Below are 21,378 nucleotides of genomic sequence, written 5' to 3'. Positions count from 1 at the left end.
TCGCCCCTCTCCTTCCCCGCACGCCTCCTTCTCTCTCTCACTCAAGTTTGGACGTCGGAGATGACCATCATTAGTGACTGCTATCACAACTCTACAGGCTGCATGTCAACCACCAAAGATATTGATCGCCATCACCGTTTTTGGTGTTGGATGGGTGATTGGTTGGAGTTTGAGTTGTTGATCTTTGATTGAAGTTTTGATTGGTGTGAGTTTTTGAATTTAATTGATGTTTGAGTGGTAATTTTGCTATTGTGTATGCTGATTTTGGGGTGTTTTGATCCAAAAAGCAATAGGGTACGTACTTTTGGTTTCAGCAAATTAATTAAGACTCTAAGATAATTAGAACTAAACTTTAATTAAAAAACATAAAATTAAGTAATATACTCAGCAAATTGTATGTTTAACACATCAAATGCATGTGTTGAAGAATTAATGAGTTAGTGATACTGACCGACCACCATAACTTGGACAAACATTTTTGTAAACATTTTATAATTTATTGAACTATATATTTACATTTTGACAAAATAGTATTGATCGAACCGGCCATTTATAAGTCACCTGAAAATTAAATAAAAAAATCGATCTTCTTAAATAAAAGAACTCCATATATAGTCCATTTCTCTCTAGATCTCTCTCTCCCTCTAAGTTTCTCTCTGGATTATGCTATGATCCTGTCCATAATCGTCAGATCAGTGAAAGTGGTTGAAAGACACGCTGATTGCTTGAGCTGATCACCAACTGGTTGTTTTATGCAGCTCGTCATTGTGCCTTTGTCCACGAAATTAAAGCTAGCTGGAACTTACGAGGTGATGACTTTTTCTTTGGATTACATGCTCGTCTTAATAATGGGTGCCAATCCAGAAATCCTACTTAGTCAAGGGAAGACGGCCTACCTCACTTCAATTCCGTGCCGTTGTGTACGTACGCGCTTAATTTCCTCGTTGTTCCCGGCGACAATATAATATTGATCAATTAATGCTACTTTCTTTGTAAATTAATTTTTTCTATAAGTTATCTCTTTATATTTATATATATATTGACCCGGCCAATTGAGTTATACTTTACATGAGACTTTTAATACATTTAATTCACAAAAAAATGTAACCCCTAAGATTGAAACTTGGTAAAATGACCCCAATATAAAAAAAATGTAAAACAATGAGAAGATCGAAAGTTATTAGTTTGAATGTTCTTTTCATTTTTTCTCCTTGCTATAGAAAAAGAAAAAGAAAAAAAAAGAAATAGAATACAACTTAATGTCAAAATCATTCCGACTTGAGGCTTGCATTGGTGGTAGAAAGGAAAATGACAATAGAGTTGTTTTTATCCTTACTTTTCTCTCGAGGGAAAGAAAATGGTACTATATATGTATATTTTATGAGGCGTGTTTGAGTATTTCAACTTGTTGTCCTTTTCATTGCCAGTTGACATATTTGCAATATATATATATATATACATGTACGACACCGTGCACCCATTCAAAACCTAATAGGCTAATTAATAATGATAAGATATAGAAGATCGATAATATATAAAATAAGAAACTGTGTGACTGTGTCAAACAATTAGACTGTGATTTCCTCTTACGTACAATAGAACTGCTCAAACTTAGACAGCTTCAAGCCTTCAACTTCAAGCTTCTCCTCTATACGCGTTTTGGTTTAATTTACATAGTGAAACTGACAGTCCCCCCCCCCCCCCCCTCCATCTTTCCCTATAAATGGCTGCTTAACATCAACTATTTCCTCCATCTCAATCATTTCCTTCTCTTAGTTTCCTAGCGCGCTTGTTCTTTGACTACTACTCTCCTTCAATATTCTATAGTAAAACTGCAGTGAGCTAGCTAGCTCTTTGGGTTGTAGAGTACTAAATATGTCAACAATCAAAATCCGCTTGGTTTTCTTTCTAACTATGTGTGCCATGGTCTCCGTGTCATTGGCATCACTCAAAGTGGGTTTCTATCGATCAACTTGTCCGTCTGCAGAGGCAATTGTGAGAAAGGCTGTCAACAAAGCTGTTTCAAGGAACCCCGGCATAGCTGCTGGCCTCATTAGAATGCATTTCCATGACTGTTTTGTTAGGGTATGTTAATTAATTCTTCCTCATGCACCCACATCAATTAAATATCTTAATTGACTTCAATATTGATGATATATATATATGTTACATGTTTCAGGGATGTGATGCCTCTGTGCTGCTAGATTCAACCCCTGGAATTCCATCAGAGAAAGAACATCCAGCCAACAATCCAAGCTTGAGAGGATTCGAAGTGATCGATGAGGCAAAGTCTGCAATCGAAGCTCAATGCCATCAAACTGTCTCGTGTGCTGACATTCTAGCCTTTGCTGCTCGTGACAGTGCATATAAAGTCGGTGGCATAAATTATGCGGTTCCATCTGGACGTCGTGATGGCAGAGTATCGCTAAAAGATGAGCCTTCCCTGCACCTGCCACCTCCTTTCTTCAATGCCAAGGAACTCGAAGACAATTTTGCACGAAAAGGGCTGAGTGTTGACGAAATGGTCACGCTTTCAGGGGCACATTCAATAGGCGTGGCGCATTGTGCTGCCTTTTCAACTCGCTTGTACTCTTTCAATGCAACACATTCGCAAGACCCTTCAATGGACCCCATTTTTGCTAGGCATTTAAAAGCTAAGTGCCCCCCACCATCAGAATCAGTAAATGGACGTGATCCTACGGTGCCGCTGGATGTTCTGTCGCCAAACAAGCTGGATAATAAGTACTATAAAGATCTAAAGAACCACCATGGCTTGTTGACGTCCGATCAAACTCTTTTGAGCAGCCCTTCGACGGCAGGGATTGTGAGGAACAATGCAAAGAATGATGCAGCTTGGGCCAAGAAGTTTGCAGCGGCTATGGTGAAAATGGGTTCGATTGATATTCTCACGGGAATCCAGGGCGAGGTCAGGAAAAACTGCAGGCTTGTCAACTAGATCGATTATCTGGAGTTCATTGGCGTGGATGGAGGAAATTAATTATCTGTATTTTTTTTTTCTTCTTTTTTTTTAACTCAAAGTGTGAATCTGCTTTCCCAAAGTTTATGTATTCTTTTGAAAAGTATATATATATACTAAAGAATTACATAATTGTTGAATGCTCAAAAGGGTCCTCCTAGCGCGCGCGCTAGTATTCTTTTTGTTGGGGGAGATTAACTTTGACCATGATATAATATATTAGGCCAGAATAACTCACTCTCATATATATATATACACTACTAATTAACACCTTAACACCTTTATTTGAAACCTAAGAATTGATGTCTCGGAGATATGCATGACTTGAATATCATGAAACAAACTGAAAACATGCAAACATACATGCAATCGGCCATGGTTTACTCATCGAGCGTGTGCTTTTTTTTTTGGCTCCAACCTAATTTCATGGTCTTCCAAGAAACAACAACTTAATTGTTTCTCGCTCAAGCACAAAAGCTAAATTAATTAAGAAGAAAAAAAAAAAAAAAGCAGACAAGCTGAATATCCCTACATTAATAATATTGCTAATTAATGTTGTTGCGGAACTCGTTTGGATCTAATTAATCCCTTCTTTGGGAGCTTGGGACTTTTCTTCATAGTGCTGCTTCGATCAGTCTTATTTTGTTAACAAATTTGGTCGTACCACTTATCTTACTTCAAATCTCGCTTTCCATGCGCGTCCTGATTCATCAGGCACATTGAGAATGATGAACCATTTAATATCTTTTCAATATTGAGATTACAAAATTTAGACAACTTATATTCTTGATTAAAAATTTATAATGTTGATATCTCATGTTTTAGTCCTTTTTAATTTCACTGATTTTTTTTTTTAAAAAAAAAAATCTCAAAATATTATTTTTTTAAATAAAAAAAAAAGTGGAAAATTCAAAAATGCCTTGGACTAATCCGTGCAGTGCACGGACGACCACACCGGCGACTTAGGGGTGTTAAGTGAGCAAGCCGCTCGCTCGGGATCGGCTAGCTTGTATAAGTTCGGATTGTACGTGCTCGACTCGAATATTAAATGAAACGCTTCTTGAACACAAATCAAAGCTCGAATATTAAACGAAGTAAGCTCGGCTCGACTCGGTTAAGCTCGTGAGCAAGCTCATTTAAGCTCGTGTACGTGTATATATATATAAAGTAACACATAATTAATTATAAATATCATAATTATTAAAATCTTAAAATTGCATTCATATTTAAGCGTTAGAAAATGAAAAATTCTAGACCCTTTGTGATCAAAGAGAGAGAGTAATCATTAAAAAAACTCCGATTCAATTAGAGCAGACCCAAACGAAAGGAAGAAGAATCAAGCAAAAACTATTGAGAAAGATTGCGAAAAGCAGAAACTATTGAAGAATCAAACCTTAGAAGATATATCCTGATCCAAATGAAAAAATAACATAACTAAAGAAAGGTAAACAAATTAACATCAAATGCTTAAAGAGACTTGTTATTTTAAATGTCCAACTTAATAATATATATAAATTGTCTTTGTCATACTTAATTATGCCTTGGTCCCACGAAATCAAAACCCGGAAATTGCAAGCCATTAATTCCATCGATCACCTGAGAGATCAGGTGACTTTTTCCTTTGGATCGATCTTAATTCTTAAATTAAATGAAATGGGTTTCCGATGTAGAAATGTTAACTCGGTCAAGGCCGGAGACGGCCAACTATACGCGCTTTTCTGCTTCTTCTCACTGCCAAGAATGAATGGCATTAGCTACTTAATTACTTTTTTTTTTTAATTTAGAAGTTTCTTTGTTTCTAATTTATCCTTTGTGGTTGGACGAGTCAAACTCCAAACTTTTAATATACTTGCTTCCAACGTCACAAAAATCGAGACCCTTAGTAAGAATGGCTCATAAATAATAATAATAATAATAAATAAGTAATGTAGTAGTGTAAATTAATAAGCCCTTGGATCAACTTTATTATTAAAAAATAATCTAATAATCCGAGAGTGGAATGAAAATTGAGTATTAATTAGCATTACTCAATAAAAAGATTTTTACTTAACTCCCTAAACTTTCATAGTTTTTGTAATCATTCTCTCAAAAAAAAAAAAAAAAAAATCTAAATTAATTTAGTGTATCCAACTTTTAAAAGTTTACAATGTCACACTTCCATTAGAATTTTTTTGTTAAACCCTAATGGGCATTAAAAATTTCCAAAATATCAATTTTATATATAGTATTATAAAGGTTATTTCACCCATATGCGGTTTGATTTACTCAATCTCTAATCCTAATGGGGATGGATGAGATTGATAATTTTTAAAGTTTGGTACACTAAATTTAGAGAAATAATTACGAAAACATGAAAATTGAAGGGGTTAAAGTAAGATTTTTTCTTGAAAAAAATTAGAACCCTTAAAGAATAAAGAGAAAAGCTCACTGTCAGTGACCTGGTCGCAAAATATATATAAGACAGATATTAATTAATGAAATGTTTTGTTTTTCTTCGCACGTGCACTTCTCTCTCTAGGGAAAGAAAAGGATTGCGGATGGAACCTGCAGAATTGGTCATAAAAGGCTTTCCAAATTGACTCTACGTACACATACATCCAAATTGCCATGACTTGACTTATATATTTAGTATTTGCAAGTTGAAGAAGATATACCGTACCTGCGGCCAGGGCGAAGCCAGCTTTCGATTTGGGGAAACTTTTTTATAAGGGATCAATTAATAAAAAATACTTTAAATTATTATTATTTTATTATAATTTGGGGAGGATGAGGGTCATTGCCGGTCCCCTTTAAATCTGTCTTTGCCTGCGGCACCATCCATCTCAAAGCCTGATAGGCTAAGTCAAAGAAACTGTGAGAGAGTGAGGTAAAGAAGACTGCTTCCTTACACGTAAACGATTGAACTGCTCGACCTTAAAAATAAAGCTTTTACCTTTCTTTTCCTCGTCATTAACTGCCATGAATTGACATATATATATATATATATATATATAATATTTGCAAGTTGAAGAAGATATACCGTACCTGCGGCACCATCCATCTCAAAGCCTGATAGGCTAAGTCAAAGAAACTGTGGGAGAGTGAGGTAAAGAGGACTGTTTCCTCTCACGTAAACCAACATTGAACTGCTCAACCTTAGACACCTTCAAGCTTCTCTTCTTAATTTGCCTATAAAAGCCCTTTAAACCTCAACCATTCTCTCCATCTCCAAATAATCATTTCCTTAACCTTTTTAATCATCAAGCTGCTCATATATAGTTTTCTTATTTGTCCTTCTTTGTTTTTCTAATTGGCTGTTTTTCATTCTCTCGATCGTATACGTACAACAACATGCCAACCATGAACAATATTTGCTTCATTTTCTTTCTAATGATGACCGCGATGGCCTCTGTGTCAATGGCATCGCTCAAAGTGGGTTTCTATAAATCAACTTGTCCATCTGCAGAGGCGATTGTGAGAAAAGCTGTCAACAAAGCGGTGTCAAGGAACCCCGGCATGGCTGCTGGCCTCATCAGAATGCATTTTCATGACTGTTTTGTTAGGGTATGCTCTTTGCAATATTCCATTCTTATTTTCATAAACATCAAATCTTACATTTTATTACAGCTTAGGCGTTTTTCCAAGTCATGTTCAAGGAAAAAAGACTGAAAAAAAAAATTATATATATATATATTGCCTGCCGCAAACCATGCCAAAAACAGATCCCAATATCTATTTGCAAATGGTCCCGGCGGGGCTCGAACCCGCGACCTTCGGCTCATAAGACCAACGCTCTAACCAACTGAGCTACGGGACCATTACGTGAGGGTGTCTGTGTACTTTAAAATTTCTTCCCTAAACTTTCCTTATTTTAGCTCTCCCCAACTCCTTTGAATTTGAGATTCTCTAATTCATAAATTTCAGCTATTCATTTCATCTAAACGTCTAAACTTATTAAATTTCTTGAAGGTAACTTCCTTATTAAGTTTTCTTATTAAATGCTGAAACATGATTTATTTTAGACTGTAAAATAAGTTTGTATCACAACCATGGCTTGGGCATAAATTGGTCGGTCTAGGGGATCTCAATCCTCTAGAAGGACCAATTTAAAATTTAATAATAATTTTTATTATCATGTTATTAAAATATAAAAAACTACTAAGCAGTTATAATTTTTTTTTTTTTTTTTTTTTTTTTCATTCAACTGTTATAATTAATCTTATTTTTCCATATAATTTATCTCAGGGTTGTGATGCCTCCATCCTGCTTGATTCAACTCCGGGAAAGCCAGCAGAGAGGGCAAATCCAGCCAACAATCCAAGCTTGCGAGGCTTTGAAGTGATCGATGAGGCAAAGGCTGAGCTTGAAGCTCAGTGCCCACAAACTGTCTCATGCGCCGACATCGTTGCATTTGCTGCCCGTGACAGCGCCTACAAAGCAGGGCACATAAGTTACAGTGTGCCATCAGGACGCCGCGACGGCAGAGTTTCACTCGAAGATGAGCCTTCCGACAATCTCCCAGCACCTACCTTAAACGCCAAGCAACTCAAAGAAAACTTTGCAAGAAAAGGGCTTAGTGTTGATGAAATGGTGACGCTTTCTGGGGCGCATTCTATTGGGGTGGCACATTGCAAGGCCTTCTCAAATCGCTTGTATGATTTCAATTCAACCCACCCACAAGACCCTTCAATGGATCCCATATTTGCTAGATACTTGAAGACCAAGTGTCCACCGCCACAAAATGATGATGATGATGCCCGGGATGGTCCGACGGCGCCGCTTGATGTTCTTACGCCGACGAGGCTGGATAATAAGTACTACACTGATTTGAAGCACCACCATGGCTTATTGACCTCTGATCAGTCTCTTTTGAGCAGCCCTTCCACGGCTGGGATTGTGAGGAACAATGCAAGGCATGGCGCGGCATGGGCTAAGAAGTTTGCGGCTGCTATGGTGAAAATGGGTTACATTGAAGTTCTTACAGGAAGGCAGGGTGAGATCAGGAAAAACTGTAAGGTTGTCAACTAGATTGTTTGGGTTTTACCGGTGAGAGTGGGATTTTTTATTTTATTTTTTTATTATTCGTTTGTACGTTGTTTTCTTTTACTTCGTTCTTCGGTGCTGATTCAAGTGTAAAGCAATTCTTTCTTAGGTTTTTGTCAAATCTAAAGGAATATTCAGAAATGAAAAGTTTGAGTTGTCGGATTTTTTTTTTTTTTTGTTTTGTTTTTTTTAATGAAATCTTCACTTCTTCAGAAATCGGTGAAGTGAATTCAATGCAAACAAATAAAAATGGGAAAAATGTAAAATTAGTCGTTTACCTAATTTACAATTAGCTCTCCGCAGTATCAAAATGAACTCAAATGTCTTTGAAGTATGTCAAAAAAACAATTTAGTCTCTACAATCAAATTTCGTAAACCAATTTAACAGATTCTGTTAGTGCGACATTGTCTTAAATATGACAAGTATTATAATTTTATTGGTTCTAATGTTTCACGCTATCATAATCTATAAATTAATTGCAAACAGGATAAATCACATGGACTTTCCCAATAAAATATTTGAAAATATCCATTAACCAATTAATATATGATAATTGCTTAATGGACCCTCTAACAGTCTAACTTTTAATCGTCGTCTCATTCACCAAAAACCTAGGGAAGAAGAAATTTATATGCTTATTAAGCCATGTTTTGAAAAGTAGTATCTTCTGTGTTTTGATTTGAATTATTTATTTTTTGATTCGATAGAAAGTTGAGAAATATTTTTGATTGGGTCTCATTTGAAAAGTCGTGTTGTTTGTATGGTCTATTTTTTTTTTTTTTTTTTTTTTAAATGGTAGTTTGATAAAACACATACTTATTTTTTTCAAGTATTAAAGTTGAATTCTTCCTTATGAAAAATAAATAATAATAAAATAAAAAAAATGAATAGCAATGAGGCTACCGATCTTATTGAAGAAGAGGGATGATTGCATAGCTACCCTATCTAGTTGGGGTGGTCGCATGGCCACTTAATTCTTATTGGGATTGTTGCGCGACCACCATTCTTTTTCATTAAGGATGGTTATACGACCACTTCTCTCTATTTTTTTTTTTTTTGGAAAATGTATAATAAATGCCTGAGTCAACTCTTCAAAATTTTAATCTCTTTAAGTTTTTTTTTTTTTTTTTCGAAAATTTAGTCCATGGATCAATTGAAATGGTAATAAAATCTTTGCCGTTAAAATTTTTTAACAGACGTTAGAGCAACTCAAAACGCACCGTTATAATCCATTAAAATATTAATTTTTTATTAATTTAATTAAAAAAATTAAATCTAAAAAAAAAAAAAATTTGAAGGGTGGCCAGGGATATCGCGGCCCAACCCCTATGGGGTGGCCGCAAGCCACCCCCAGGGGGTTTGGAGGCCACCCCAAAGGCCACCCCAAACCACCCATGGGGTGGCTCGAGCCCATGGGGGGTGGCTTGCGGCCACCCCATAGGAGTTGGTTGGTGGCCAGGGGTGGCTGCCACCCTTTAATTTTTTTTTTTTAAGATTTAATTTTTTAAATTAAATTGATAAAAAAATTAATATTTCAATGGAGTAAAACGGTGTGTTTTGAGTTGCCCTAATGTCTGTTAAAAAATTTTAACGGTGTTAATTTTATTGTCATTTCAATTAACCCAAAGACTAAATTTTCGAAAAAAATAACTTAAGGAGATTAAAATTTTGAAGGATTGACTCAAGGATGTATTATACATTTTCCAAAAAAAAAAATAGAGAGAAGTGGTCATATAACCGTCTTTAATGAAGTGGCCACCCCTCCACCCATGGGGTGCCTCGCGGCTACCCCAAACCACCCATGGGGTGGCCGTGAGCCACCCCATGGGGGGTTTGGGGGTGCCCTGCGGGCCACCCCAAAACCCATGGGGTGGCCTGCGGGCCACCCCAAAACCCCTGGGGTGGCTTGCGGCCACCCCATAGGGGTTGGGTGGTGCCACTCCTGGCTAACCTTCAATTTTTTTTCTTTTTAGATTTAATTTTTTAAATTAAATTAATAAAAAATTAATATTTTAATGGGGTAAAACGATGCATTTCGAGTTGCCCTAACGTCTGTTAAAAAATTTTAACGGTAGAGATTTTATTGTCATTTCAATTGACCCAGAGACTAAATTTTCAAAAAAAAAAAAAAAAAAACTTAAGGAGATTAAAATTTTGAAGGGTTGACTCAGGGATTTATTATACATTTTCTTTTTTTTTTCTTTTTTTTTTTAATTAATATGTCAACTTCCATATCAGAAAAATAAACACTTATTCTTTCAAAATATTCTTTTTTTTTTTTTTTTTTTTTTTGGTTCTTTCTACAAAGTGACCTCCTCTTACCAGAACAGAGGTGACCAATGAGAATTTCAGAGAATCCAACGGGCCAGATTTTGTTTTGAAAATGTTAGCAAACATAGAATATCCATACTTCCTATTTGATTGAATTCACCAACCACTGAACAATGAGTAATGGGAAATATTGAATTCACTGGAAAGTAACGCCCTTGTTATCAAAGTTACAATTACAAGTTTTTCAAAACGAGGCCTAAGGTTCTGCAGCAGACCTACCCAGCAGCTGATGAATTACCCTGCTTTGGAAATGTATCAGTGTGGTAGGTAAATGAGTTACTGAGAAGCAAAACAACAACCTCGAAATGTATTTATTGAGAGTAAACAATGTCAATGTCTTTAAACTTTTCATTTTTTGTTAGGTGGGTAGTGTCATAAATTCAATACCAATACCACAGATTCATCTTAAAACCCTTTCTTTTAAACAGAAAATTGCAAATCTGTTAGCTTAGATTTGAAGACAAATTTGGTCTGACTTCGAAGTTTTTACAAGAGAACAAGACCAGATCATGGATAACTAAGTAGTTTCAAACAAATTGAGTACTGTTTGGTATGTTTTATATATGCTACTTTCAAAATAACTTTGAAATAAGTTGCATTTAATGACAACCATCAACTACTTTGCCTTCCTAGACAACAATATGCAATACCATAGTACTATGCTGGTGAAAGAGTGACAGTGACTTAATTTCTCTAAAAGGAAAAGCTTGGTAGTATTAAATGAATGGGTTGGCTAAGCTTCTCTTCATTGTAAACAAACAGAGAGATAGTAGAGAGACTGAAAGTGAGAGAGCATTGCTATTTGGTAGGGCAAAGATGGAGAAAGTTGCTAAGGTGTTGGTGATCCTCACCATGCTGTTACTGGTCTTTTCATCGGATGTTGAAGGAGGAAGGCAACTCAAGAGCAAGGAGGAGAAGGTCGAGCACCCGCAGAGCTTTCTTGGAAATGGAGGAGGCATTGGTGGGGTTGGAGGGTTGATTCCAAGCCCGGGTGGGGTTGGAGGGTTGATTCCAAGCCCTGGTTTCGGTGGGGTGGTTGGTTCTGTACCAACAAGCTTTTGTGCTATCTTCCCAGCAGGCTGTGTGCCAGGTCTGCCCACTATCCCTGGTGGTTCCATTGGTGTTGGCTCACCTCCGTGAGAGAATGGTGTCTACTACCTAGAGATGGGGCTTGTTTTTAGGTTGCTATGTGCTTTTTCTTTTTCTTTTTTGCTTGAGTGTTTGCTTTTTGAGAAGTTTTAGGGTCTTCAGTTGGCTTTCAATTCTACTGCTGTTATGTAAACAAATACCCCATCTATAATTGATCTATCTTATGGTTTTCTTAGTTTTGTTTGTGCTACTTGATTTGACATTATGGTGTTTTGCAACTCTGTCTCTCCACAGCACCTTCTCTCTCTGAAGAATCAGTCTTAACCAAGAGCACCTACAAAACAAGGGATACTGACCCTAAATCCTTAGCCAAACACTTTTCCTTATTCTTCAATTAATTTTTTATTTTTCTCTTAAGTAAACTCTGAATTGCACCAACAAGGTGCAATATGCTTACATCTTTTGTTAACTTGTGGCACTAATGACCATACTGATTACTGAGGCATAAAGTGTCAGTTTTGTATGATGGAAGCAGTCTAAAAAGAGAATGAAATTAAATCTTGACTGTTAAATAAATTATAGCAGATATGTTATATATATATATATATATATATATATATTTTTTTTTTTTATGACACTTAAAGCCAAATTCCTGCATGATTATGGTCCAAACGACTTTGCAAAGTCCATTTGCCATTTGTTTGTCAAACTATCGGGTATGTTTGGAAAAGCACTACATTTTTTTTTTTTTTTTTTTTTAAATTCAATCTACTAAAGTATTGAAATGTGTTCAAAATTCATTTGATTCTTAAGTGCATTTTAATACATGCAGTTTAATAAATTAAATTGAAAAACATTCTTCCAAACTAATTTAGAAAAACAAAGCTTGTATTCCTTTGAATCAAAGTTTCAACATGATTTAAATGTTTTTTGCTTCATTCTTAAGGATGCCCAATTAATTCCTTCGTCTTTGTCAATAGCAAAACAAACGGGAAGAAAACTGAAATATGAGTTATTTTATTTCTCACCCAATTAATTATACCTTTTGTTAAAACTGAAAAACAGGTTCGAGAATATAGGGATAAAAAGACAGTTACGGTTGGCTAAAACCGCTAACCATAACTATATAGACTATTAGTAAAAGAGTACTGCTATTAGGCTGCCAAGAGTCAGATAAGTGTCTGCCAAAGTTTGATGTGACTTTATTAAAAAAAAAAAAAATTGTAGAAAAATCTCTCTCTTCCTAGTTTTGCTAGATTTTATTTTTATTTATTTTTTGTTAAATTTTTATAAGTTAATATTTAATTTCTAATGCCTCAAAATTTATTTTTTGATTTAAAACTAAAACTTATGGGTGGAAGGTTAACCCTTTAGGGAATAGGGACGGTATCATTTAAAATGAATTTTATCATCCTAAATTTAGTGTTAATACTTCAAATTTAGTGCTAATACCTCAAATTTAAATTTTCCTTTAATATATCTCTTCTCCAATTAAAAATAAATAATAAAAATAATAAAAATAATAAAAAAGAAGAAAAGGTCATGTCTAACGATTGAGGTAGCTGAAAATCCAACTCTTAGTAAAATTCATTAAACACCTATGCGGTTAATGGTTAATAACCCTAATAACCGCTAACCAATTTTTTAAAAAAGTTAAAAAGTTAAAAAAAAAATGACGTTGTTTTTATGGTAATATGATACTACTCTATTACATACGAGATCATTTCTAATTTTTTTTTTTTTTTTTTAAACATAAAAACGACATTAGCGGTTAGTGGTTTTTTCATAACCTAAAAGCGTTAATGATAATTGCCTAAACAGTTAGTAATTTTTTCTAACCACCTTCAAAAGTAATTAACAATTAATACAGTTAATAAGTGAGATTTTTTTAACCACTTTTCAGAGCGGTTAGCAGTTAGTGGTTAGTGGTGTCGAAGACCCCTACCTCCACACAGAGGTCAAAACGCTGCCGAGAAAATCTTCCCTTTGTTTTGTCTGAAAAAAACAAAAAAGAAAAAGAAAAACGCAGCGAAACTATAAACAGCAGTCAATTACGTTTCAATCAAATTTCCGAGTCGAACCCGATTCTGACTCCCGCAGATCTGTTTGTTGTACTAATCAAAGCCGTGTCAGAGTCCCTCAGGTTCTCTCTCTCACCTTTCTACGCAGATGTATGTGTGAATATAATTTACTTTTTTTTTTTTTTTTGTTCTTTTTATTGGGCATTTGTATGAAAGAATTTGTGGGTTATGCTTGTGGTGGCACCGATTATTCAATTTAGTTAGGTGAAAGGAGTGGTGGGTCGGTTAATTTCTATGGGTTGAAGGTTTTTATGGGTAATGGGTTCAATTTATTTTCGTTTGCTTTTTATTTGTATTTGTGCATTTCGTTATTAATATTTTAAAAATCGCACGTAGATTATATGCGCGGGGATATTCGAAGCAATGGTAACGAGTTAGTTGTTGATGAAAAGAAAGAAGAAGCGTGGCTAAGCCTTGAAGTTTGAGATTTGGCAAAAACAGGTTGGGGTGACGTTTAAGTTGTGCAAAAGGGTTGATGGGTTGATGGCTTTTAAGTGGTTTTGCTTCAAATGAAGGAGGGATTTCTTGGTTTGGTGTTTTGCTGATTTAAATGGAAATTCATTCGTAGATATTTGTATGCTGTCACGAATAGACAGTTCAGCATTGTGGCGAATGAAACGATAACACTGAACCAGTTATAAATAAAGTAAAAGAAATAAGGAGTTAAGCCTTAAGTGTTGAAGGCAAATGAGGTTTAGAGAGAGTGAAAAGCAGTTTCTGTTTCTTGGTTGCTATGTGGGTTAATGTTTGTTGTTACTGTGGATTGAGATACTATGTGCTGTAATAGGTTTGAAAGGCCGTAGCTTTTAGTGTTCTTGCAGGCTGATTTTGGCATTTGGATGCATATTTCCCTGCAAGCAGTATCTGGTGTTTGAGGTCTAATTTACATTGCCAGGGTTCTCTGTGTTTACTGTGAACATTTTTTTTTTTGATAACGTAGGAGAACTTTACTCAGATTAATTGCACGTCGCAAACGCATACTGTACAACAATCCTCACCGTTAATCAAACTCCTACGAGTAACTGACCCCACCCGCCAGAACCAGTTACCAGGTAATCCAGGAGCTTTCACCCCTGACGGGCTAAGCAGTTTATCCTCATGCCCAGGAGGCAAATCCCACTGTTATCACATTCTATATGGTTCATGATCCATGAGATGATTGTAACCTGCTGTAAACAGGCTTATGAGTTTTAAAGTATGTCTTCTTTTTCTTTATCCGTTTTACCGATTAACATAAAGCTTGAAGGTGCCATATATTCACCTCGTAGATATAAGTAAAGGGCATATTTTTTCTTATGTTATTAATTTGGATCCTTTATTTATGAAAGCTCTACTCAGGTCTCCATCATTTTTCACCATTAAACCTTAGTAATAAGAAGATGATGATTATTCTCATGAGCATATGATGGAGAGGTGAGACTAGAAACAGCTGCCCCTATTAAACAGCTTTAATATTTGTCAACAGTCTTATCTTGAGCCCTGGTAATGATCTGAACATGAATAAGTCTGTAGTGGGAGCTATTGCAAACTAAGGAAGAAAATTCGGTCCCCCCTTCAAACAGCTGTAACATTTGTCAATATTCTTATCTTTAGCCAATTAGCCCTGGTAATGAACTGAACATGAATAAGTCCTTAGTGGGAGCTATTGCAAGTCATAATGTTTTCCATATGGGGTCCTTGGTTGGTCAGAATGTAATGGTGATCCCAACATAAAATCACTTCTATTTTGATTTTATTTTTTTAGCTCGGAAGAGAGATACAATGGATGATAGCTGTGCTGTCTGTGCTGAGACACTTCTGTGGGTGGCATATGGATCATGTGGCCATCGGGAGGTCTGCTCCACTTGCATCATTCGTCTCCGTGTCATCTGTGATGATCGTCGTTGCTGTCTCTGCCAGTCTGAATCCAATATCATCTTTGTCACCAAGGTTAGCCTTTTTTCTTCTTTCCAGTTTTTGATGTTCATATATGATTTTTGTGTTTGGTTTTGGGGCCATTAGCAAGTCTTATATATAAGCAAGCTCTTGTTGGATCCAATCGAGAGCTATAAGTTGGCATATGGTAACTTCTCCACAATTACTTCTGTTCTCCTATCTTCTGCTTGCAGACACTGCTTTGAAAGAGAAAAAGACCCATGTTCACACTGTTCTGAGTTGTACCTGCAATGCTTGATGAATTATTACATGATTTACTTAATGATATACTTCTTGATTGTAATGTATTGTTCGTTACTGCCCTGTTTTCCAGGCTTTAGGAGATTATACAAGGATGATTAATGACTTTTCAGTTTTTCCAGCTGATCCAACAGAGGGTCAAGTTGGGCCATATCGGTATCATGAAGGGGCACAAGCGTATTTTGATGATGTGGATCACTACAAGATGATAAAGGCCATGTGCAGGCTATCATGCATTGTTTGTGATAAGATAAATGAACAAAGGAATGAAGGGTCAGAGAGGAGAGCAGAGTTCAAGAACATTGAGCAGCTGAGAGGCCATTTGTTCCACCGGCATAGACTGTTCATGTGCAGCCTTTGTTTGGAAGGTAGGAAGGTGAGATATGTGTACATGACATTAGATATTGGTGACACTTTAAGTTTTGTATACCATTACTCGATAATTAAAGGAGTTGGATTTAAAGTATGTTATGATGTGGCTTCTGAATTTGGTTTTGTCTCTGTCCATCTTCTTTGATTACCCACTACATAAATTGCTCTGTGAAAGGATACAATGGAGGTTGTTTGTAGAGCTTCTCATCCTAAATTCTTATTGATTAATACTGATCTTTCTTGTATTTTGGACGGACTTTTGAGTTCTTACCTTAGCACTCTCTTCTCTTCCCCTTATTGGGTTTGGTATCGGATGAATTTTCTGTAGAAAATTCTCTAATATATTTCTAAAATTATTCTCTTGTCCTAGAAACATGAATCGGGTACAGAAAATGCTCTCTTTGATTTCTTTTGAAAATTCATCTCTTGTTCTAGAAGCATTTTTCTTGAACCCGATATGTGCATCATATGTTACTGACTTCACTGTGCATTGTGTACCAGATATTTATCTGTGAGCAAAAGCTATATAACAAATCTCAGTTGAATCGGCATATAAAGACGGGTGACTCAGAGGTTGATGGCAGTGAAAGTGAAAGAGGTGGATTTATGGGACATCCTATTTGTGAATTTTGCCAAAATCCTTTTTATGGGGACAATGAGCTGTACTTGCATATGTCTACTGAACATTTTACTTGCCATATATGTCAAAGGTAAATGATGCTTCTCTTTATGAGAAGGTAGTAAATTGCTTTTGCGTATAAGCAAACTTACTCTTTCAAGCATCCAATTTACCTTGTTCCTTGCAGGCGGCATCCAGGACAATATGAGTACTATGAGGATTACGGTGACTTGGAGGCTAGTTGTTTTCTGTTTTTTTACATCTTAAATATCCTTGTGTTTTCAGTGAATCTTTCTTCTTAAGATTTGTGTTGACATCAAAAGAAATCTTGCAGATCCATTTTCGTCAAGAGCATTATTTTTGTGAGGATGAGACTTGCCTTGCCAAAAAATTTGTTGTTTTTTCAACTGAATCTGAACTTAAGGTGAAATCTATGCTTACCCAAATATTTTTTAGTTCTCCTTTTGTTTTGAATATTTTCCGCTTCTTAATTGTTATTTTTATTGGAAATTACTGTCTCACTTAAATCTAATATCTATAGAGGCATAATGCCATGGAACACGGAGGGAACATGTCTCGATTTAAGCGTAATGCCACTCTTCAGGTTTGTATGCATTTTCTTAAGTTTCCATTTTTTGTGTTCTCTCATGCAAAGCACCATTGACAGTTTGTGGACCTGTCTGGCATTTAATTTTGATGCTCGTCTGTCATTCATACATCTTATCACGTTGAAATGGGTGTATCTACTGTTTCTTCTTCTTTATTTTCAGATACCAACAAGCTTCCAGTATTGGCGGAGTAATGAGCAAGATCGTCAAGGTAGAAGACGCGGTTCTCGTCTTCATTCATCAGACAATCAACTTTCTTTGGCCATTCAAACTACTTTTGAGACAGCCAACGTTGAACAGTATCGTCATGCTATATTAAGTGCCCAAGCAGTTTCCAATGACCGTGAAGCACATGATTCTGAATCAATCATTAACTCTTTTGAACCATTAGCTATCAGAGAATCTGAGACACCTTCAAGAGATAGTCATGCTTCAGCACGAAACACGACTGCACGGTTGGAAGAATCATACTTTCCTCCACTTCCAGTGGCTTCTAGCAGCAGTAGACAGAAATACAGAAATGATTCAGAAGAATTGAGTGGGAACACAATGGCTGCTCGTCTTCGTCACCAAAACAATGGAACTGTAGCTGTTCTTAATTCTTCTCTGGCATGGCCAGCAGGAAGTCATCAACCTAGCTCATTATCAAATTTTCCCAATTCTTCCAAGAGGAAGCCCGCAAAAGTTAATGAATATTTACCTTCTACTCGTGTAAGCCCTGCTCAGTCTAGATTAGCCACAGCTGATGTAGTTATATCATCTAATTATCGTAGTTCGTCAAGGAATTCAGGTAGCACCAGTCAGGTTGGCCACTCTGCTTTGATTCCCAACCTTGTAGACACAGGTTCTTTTGAGACTTCTGTTTCTAGTTTTCCTCCTCTCTCTGCTTCTCAAACTAATAAGACGCCCTCAACTAGCCAGCCTAAGCCAAAGTTGGAACATGTTCACCCTGCTAACAAGTCTCTGGTGGAAAAAATCCGTGCTGCTTTAGAATTTGATGAAAACAAATATGCTGCATTTAAAAAAATGTCTGCAGAGTATCGCCAGGGCTTAGTTGATACAGGGGAATATCTTGCCTCTATTTATCAGTTTGGTCTGTCACCTCATGTTCTTGAGCTAGCTAGACTCTGTCCTGATCCTCAGAAGCAAAAAGAGCTTGTGGAGACTTACAATTTTAACATGAGGACCTGTGGTTCTCATGACAACAGTTTGAGTAGTGATGATGGTTGGTCCAAAAACAAAAGAAGTTCCAAGAAAGGTAAGAAGAAGTGTGGAGAGAATGGGTTAAGTGGTTCAGAGGATGCTTTGGCTTATAGAATTATCAGCAGTGCAAGGAATTTGCAATCAAATTATGGGCCTTCTGATGGAGAGGTGGAGGTCTTATCAACGGATGGGAATCGTATTGGGAAAGGCAAATCGAAGATTGATGTGGATGATGAACAGACCAACTCAACTCCCATCAATCAGTTAATAACAGAGCCAAAAATCCAAGATAGTTCTCATTTTGCTGGTGGTGGCTCAAAGAAAAACTTCAGGACCGGGGGAGGAGGAAATAAGCAAGGGAAAAAAATTTCGAAGTTCCTTAGAAACCGCCTTGGTAACGATGCTGCATCACTTTTAGATTATTCTGATCCAGGTCCTAATCAAATTGAAGAAAAAGCAGATGAAGATAAGGACCCGCCCCAGGGATTGCAAGTTTGCGGAGCTTGGCGTAATGGGGGAGGGCGGAGAATTGTGGCGATTACCCAGAGAGAACACAAAAAGTGATGTATTTGTTGTTTAATCTGAATTAAGAGTTGCCAGTTTGTTAGTATAGGATAGTTGGCACCTCTAGCACTGGAATGCTATCCCTTTTTGTATCATTGTGTCCCTTCTGTTTCCTTCTTGGCCTGTATGTTTCCTAAATGTTAATGGACTTTGTGACACCGGATTATTAGAAGCGGGGAATTGGATCAAACAAGCCTCTTGTTGACTTTTGGTTAAGCCCCTCATAATTTGATTATTTATGTTTTCAGAAAATGAAAAATGCTTGTTCTCCCATGAGTACATCATGTTTATATATGGCTGTATGTTTTCAGAAAAGAATACAACTGTAATGTGATAAAGAAAAACAAAATTGAGAAGATTTTGATTCTAGAGGGATTGGGAACAGAGAAAGATAGAGAAAATAAACGTTGGGCCTTGGGCCGGTCTCTTGCCCAGGGGGCTAAGGTGATGGGGGAAAGGGTTAAAGGCTACGGTAATTTGAACTGAATTAAATTAAATTAATTAATTAATTTAGTGCGGTAAAAGTAGCATCAAGCGGGGATAGCTCAGTTGGGAGAGCGTCAGACTGAAGATCTGAAGGTCGCGTGTTCGATCCACGCTCACCGCATGTTTTTCCACTCTATGCTTTTATTTCCCTTTCTTTTCTTCTTCTGCTGGGGATTAGTAGGAGCTCTCAAGTCTAAAGAGAAGATTACCAAATCCTTAAAGGGCAGATGGCACTCTTTATTACATACATACATCCTTTTCCAATACTCAAATCAATCTATTGTCACACCAACCAATCTTCCATTACTTTTTTTAATTTATTTAGCATTGTTTATAAGCAAATTGGCAAAAAAGGATAACTTCTTAGAAATACAAAGTGGATGGATAATTGGATATCCCCCTAGTGCTGGGATATGCGAAATTGTGATCAAGACATACATACATACACAAAAAAGGCATCACCATGACATCATGCTTAGGCTTCAATTACAATATTAACCTCTTTTAATTTCTTTTGGACACGGATTTATTTCAAATTGAGTTGAAAAAAAATTTTAATAGCATCAAAAATAGTTAAAAGAAAATTTTATTAAAAAAAGCTTATACTTCTCACGTGCTTTTAAAAAAACATGAAAATTTTTTGTCGGTTTCTTAATCAGCACTATTGAACCAACCAACCCACCAACTTTATACTATCTTCTTATTATTATTTTTGGGTGGATTGAAAGGGGTTGGGTGCATGATATACGATTTTCATGATAACAACATGGGTTGCCCATGATCCAATAAATAATTAAGATCTCTATTCGTGTCCTTTTATGATTTGATTTTTTTTTATATATAAAAAAAAAATTAAATGTTCCCTTCCCGCATGCAAAATTAATGTAGGTTTTAAGAAATTAGGATCATCTCCAGTTTATTTGAACTAGATAATATCCGATTAGTTATATTGGAAGTGTATTTTTGTCTATTCAAAAAATAAAAATACAAAAATATTCATCTAATATAACTAACTGAATATTATTCAATTCAACTTAATTGGAGGTGATCATGTTCCGATTTTGAGGCATGCATGTGGATGTGAATCCATGCAACATGCAACATGGTTGTCATTAATTTTAAGATGGTTAAATACTAAATACCCCATGGGGTTTCGTAACTTTATTTTTTTCTCCATAGGGTTTCACAAATTTTTTTTTTCCACCATTGGGGTGGTTTCGGCCACCCCCTAGGCTCCATGGGGGTGGCCGAGCCACCCCCATCCGGCCAGATGGGGGTGGCCTGGCCACCCCATGGCCAAAGGGGGTGGCTCCCAAATGGGCAAGAGCCACCCCCAATTTTTTTTTTCCTTTTTTTTAAAAAATTTAAAAAAGAAATTAAAAAAATTAAGTAAGTGCCACATGTCAACATCTGATTGGTACACGTGAAAATTTAGTTAAGTCAACTAGCGGTCAACTGACGGATGACTATCAAAACCACAGAAATCTCCTGTAATAAAAATCAAACACTTAAAAAAAAAAAAAAATTATGAAATCTCATGGGTTATTTAGTATTTAACCCATTTTAGGAAGAAGTGGAAGTGGGGATGTGAGGTCACTCTTATTTGTGAGGTAACAGGTGCCACTAATTCCATGACGTGGCTTAATGAGAATGGTGGCCAACAATTGAGGATCCTCCAATAAACAAAAGAGGAGCTCTGTCCCTCCAATCTACCTACCATTTTCCACTCATGGGTGTGTCCCAGTGGAGTCAGCAGTCACCACCATTTCACCAACCGCGTTGGACTGCTACGTGTCTTTTCCCAACATCTTGGGAACCTCTTCTGAAAAGATTTATCAGTTTCAGCTCAT

The 21,378-nt window shown here is 36.3% G+C and overlaps 4 protein-coding genes and 2 non-coding genes across 9 annotated transcripts; 5 read left to right on the top strand and 1 right to left on the bottom strand.

Annotated features, from left to right (window-relative positions):
* The first annotated feature begins 1,860 nt into the window (after positions 1-1,860).
* On the top strand, positions 1,861-2,980 carry LOC132172917 (peroxidase 5-like). The gene is made up of 2 exons (XM_059584476.2): positions 1,861-2,085; positions 2,180-2,980. Exons 1-2 carry the CDS (start codon positions 1,876-1,878, stop codon positions 2,954-2,956), a joined length of 987 nt encoding a protein of 328 aa, XP_059440459.2. The 5' UTR covers positions 1,861-1,875; the 3' UTR covers positions 2,957-2,980.
* Positions 2,981-6,299: 3,319 nt separating this feature from the next.
* Positions 6,300-8,062, top strand: LOC132172568 (peroxidase 5-like). The gene is made up of 2 exons (XM_059584090.2): positions 6,300-6,520; positions 7,202-8,062. Exons 1-2 carry the CDS (start codon positions 6,308-6,310, stop codon positions 7,982-7,984), a joined length of 996 nt encoding a protein of 331 aa, XP_059440073.2. The 5' UTR covers positions 6,300-6,307; the 3' UTR covers positions 7,985-8,062.
* Positions 6,700-6,773, bottom strand: TRNAI-UAU (transfer RNA isoleucine (anticodon UAU)). Its single transcript has one exon. It is a non-coding gene; the product is annotated as a tRNA-Ile (tRNA).
* Positions 8,063-11,058: 2,996 nt separating the features above from the next.
* On the top strand, positions 11,059-11,655 carry LOC148587861 (uncharacterized). Its single transcript, XM_088512322.1, has one exon. It carries the CDS (start codon positions 11,148-11,150, stop codon positions 11,469-11,471), a length of 324 nt encoding a protein of 107 aa, XP_088368448.1. The 5' UTR covers positions 11,059-11,147; the 3' UTR covers positions 11,472-11,655.
* A 1,763-nt stretch (positions 11,656-13,418) lies between these two features.
* On the top strand, positions 13,419-19,214 carry LOC132172751 (uncharacterized). 4 transcript variants are annotated; one of them, XM_059584312.2, is made up of 8 exons: positions 13,419-13,563; positions 15,246-15,430; positions 15,750-16,052; positions 16,550-16,758; positions 16,855-16,903; positions 17,002-17,091; positions 17,209-17,271; positions 17,438-19,214. In XM_059584312.2, exons 2-8 carry the CDS (start codon positions 15,263-15,265, stop codon positions 19,040-19,042), a joined length of 2,487 nt encoding a protein of 828 aa, XP_059440295.2. In that variant the 5' UTR covers positions 13,419-13,563; positions 15,246-15,262; the 3' UTR covers positions 19,043-19,214. The 4 variants fall into 4 exon arrangements, with proteins under 4 accessions (XP_059440295.2, XP_059440296.2, XP_059440298.2 ...); XM_059584313.2 differs by lacking the exon at positions 13,419-13,563 and having other exon boundaries at positions 15,345-15,430; positions 15,799-16,052; XM_059584315.2 differs by lacking the exon at positions 13,419-13,563 and having other exon boundaries at positions 15,347-15,430; positions 15,811-16,052.
* Positions 19,215-19,576: 362 nt separating this feature from the next.
* On the top strand, positions 19,577-19,649 carry TRNAF-GAA (transfer RNA phenylalanine (anticodon GAA)). The gene has a single exon. It is a non-coding gene; the product is annotated as a tRNA-Phe (tRNA).
* Positions 19,650-21,378: the final 1,729 nt, after the last annotated feature.

This window comes from Corylus avellana, chromosome 1 (genome assembly GCF_965113065.1).
Source record: "Corylus avellana chromosome 1, dhCorAvel1.hap1.2, whole genome shotgun sequence".
NCBI classification, from domain to species: domain Eukaryota; kingdom Viridiplantae; phylum Streptophyta; class Magnoliopsida; order Fagales; family Betulaceae; genus Corylus; species Corylus avellana.
This window is presented reverse-complemented; position numbering and strand designations above follow the sequence as displayed.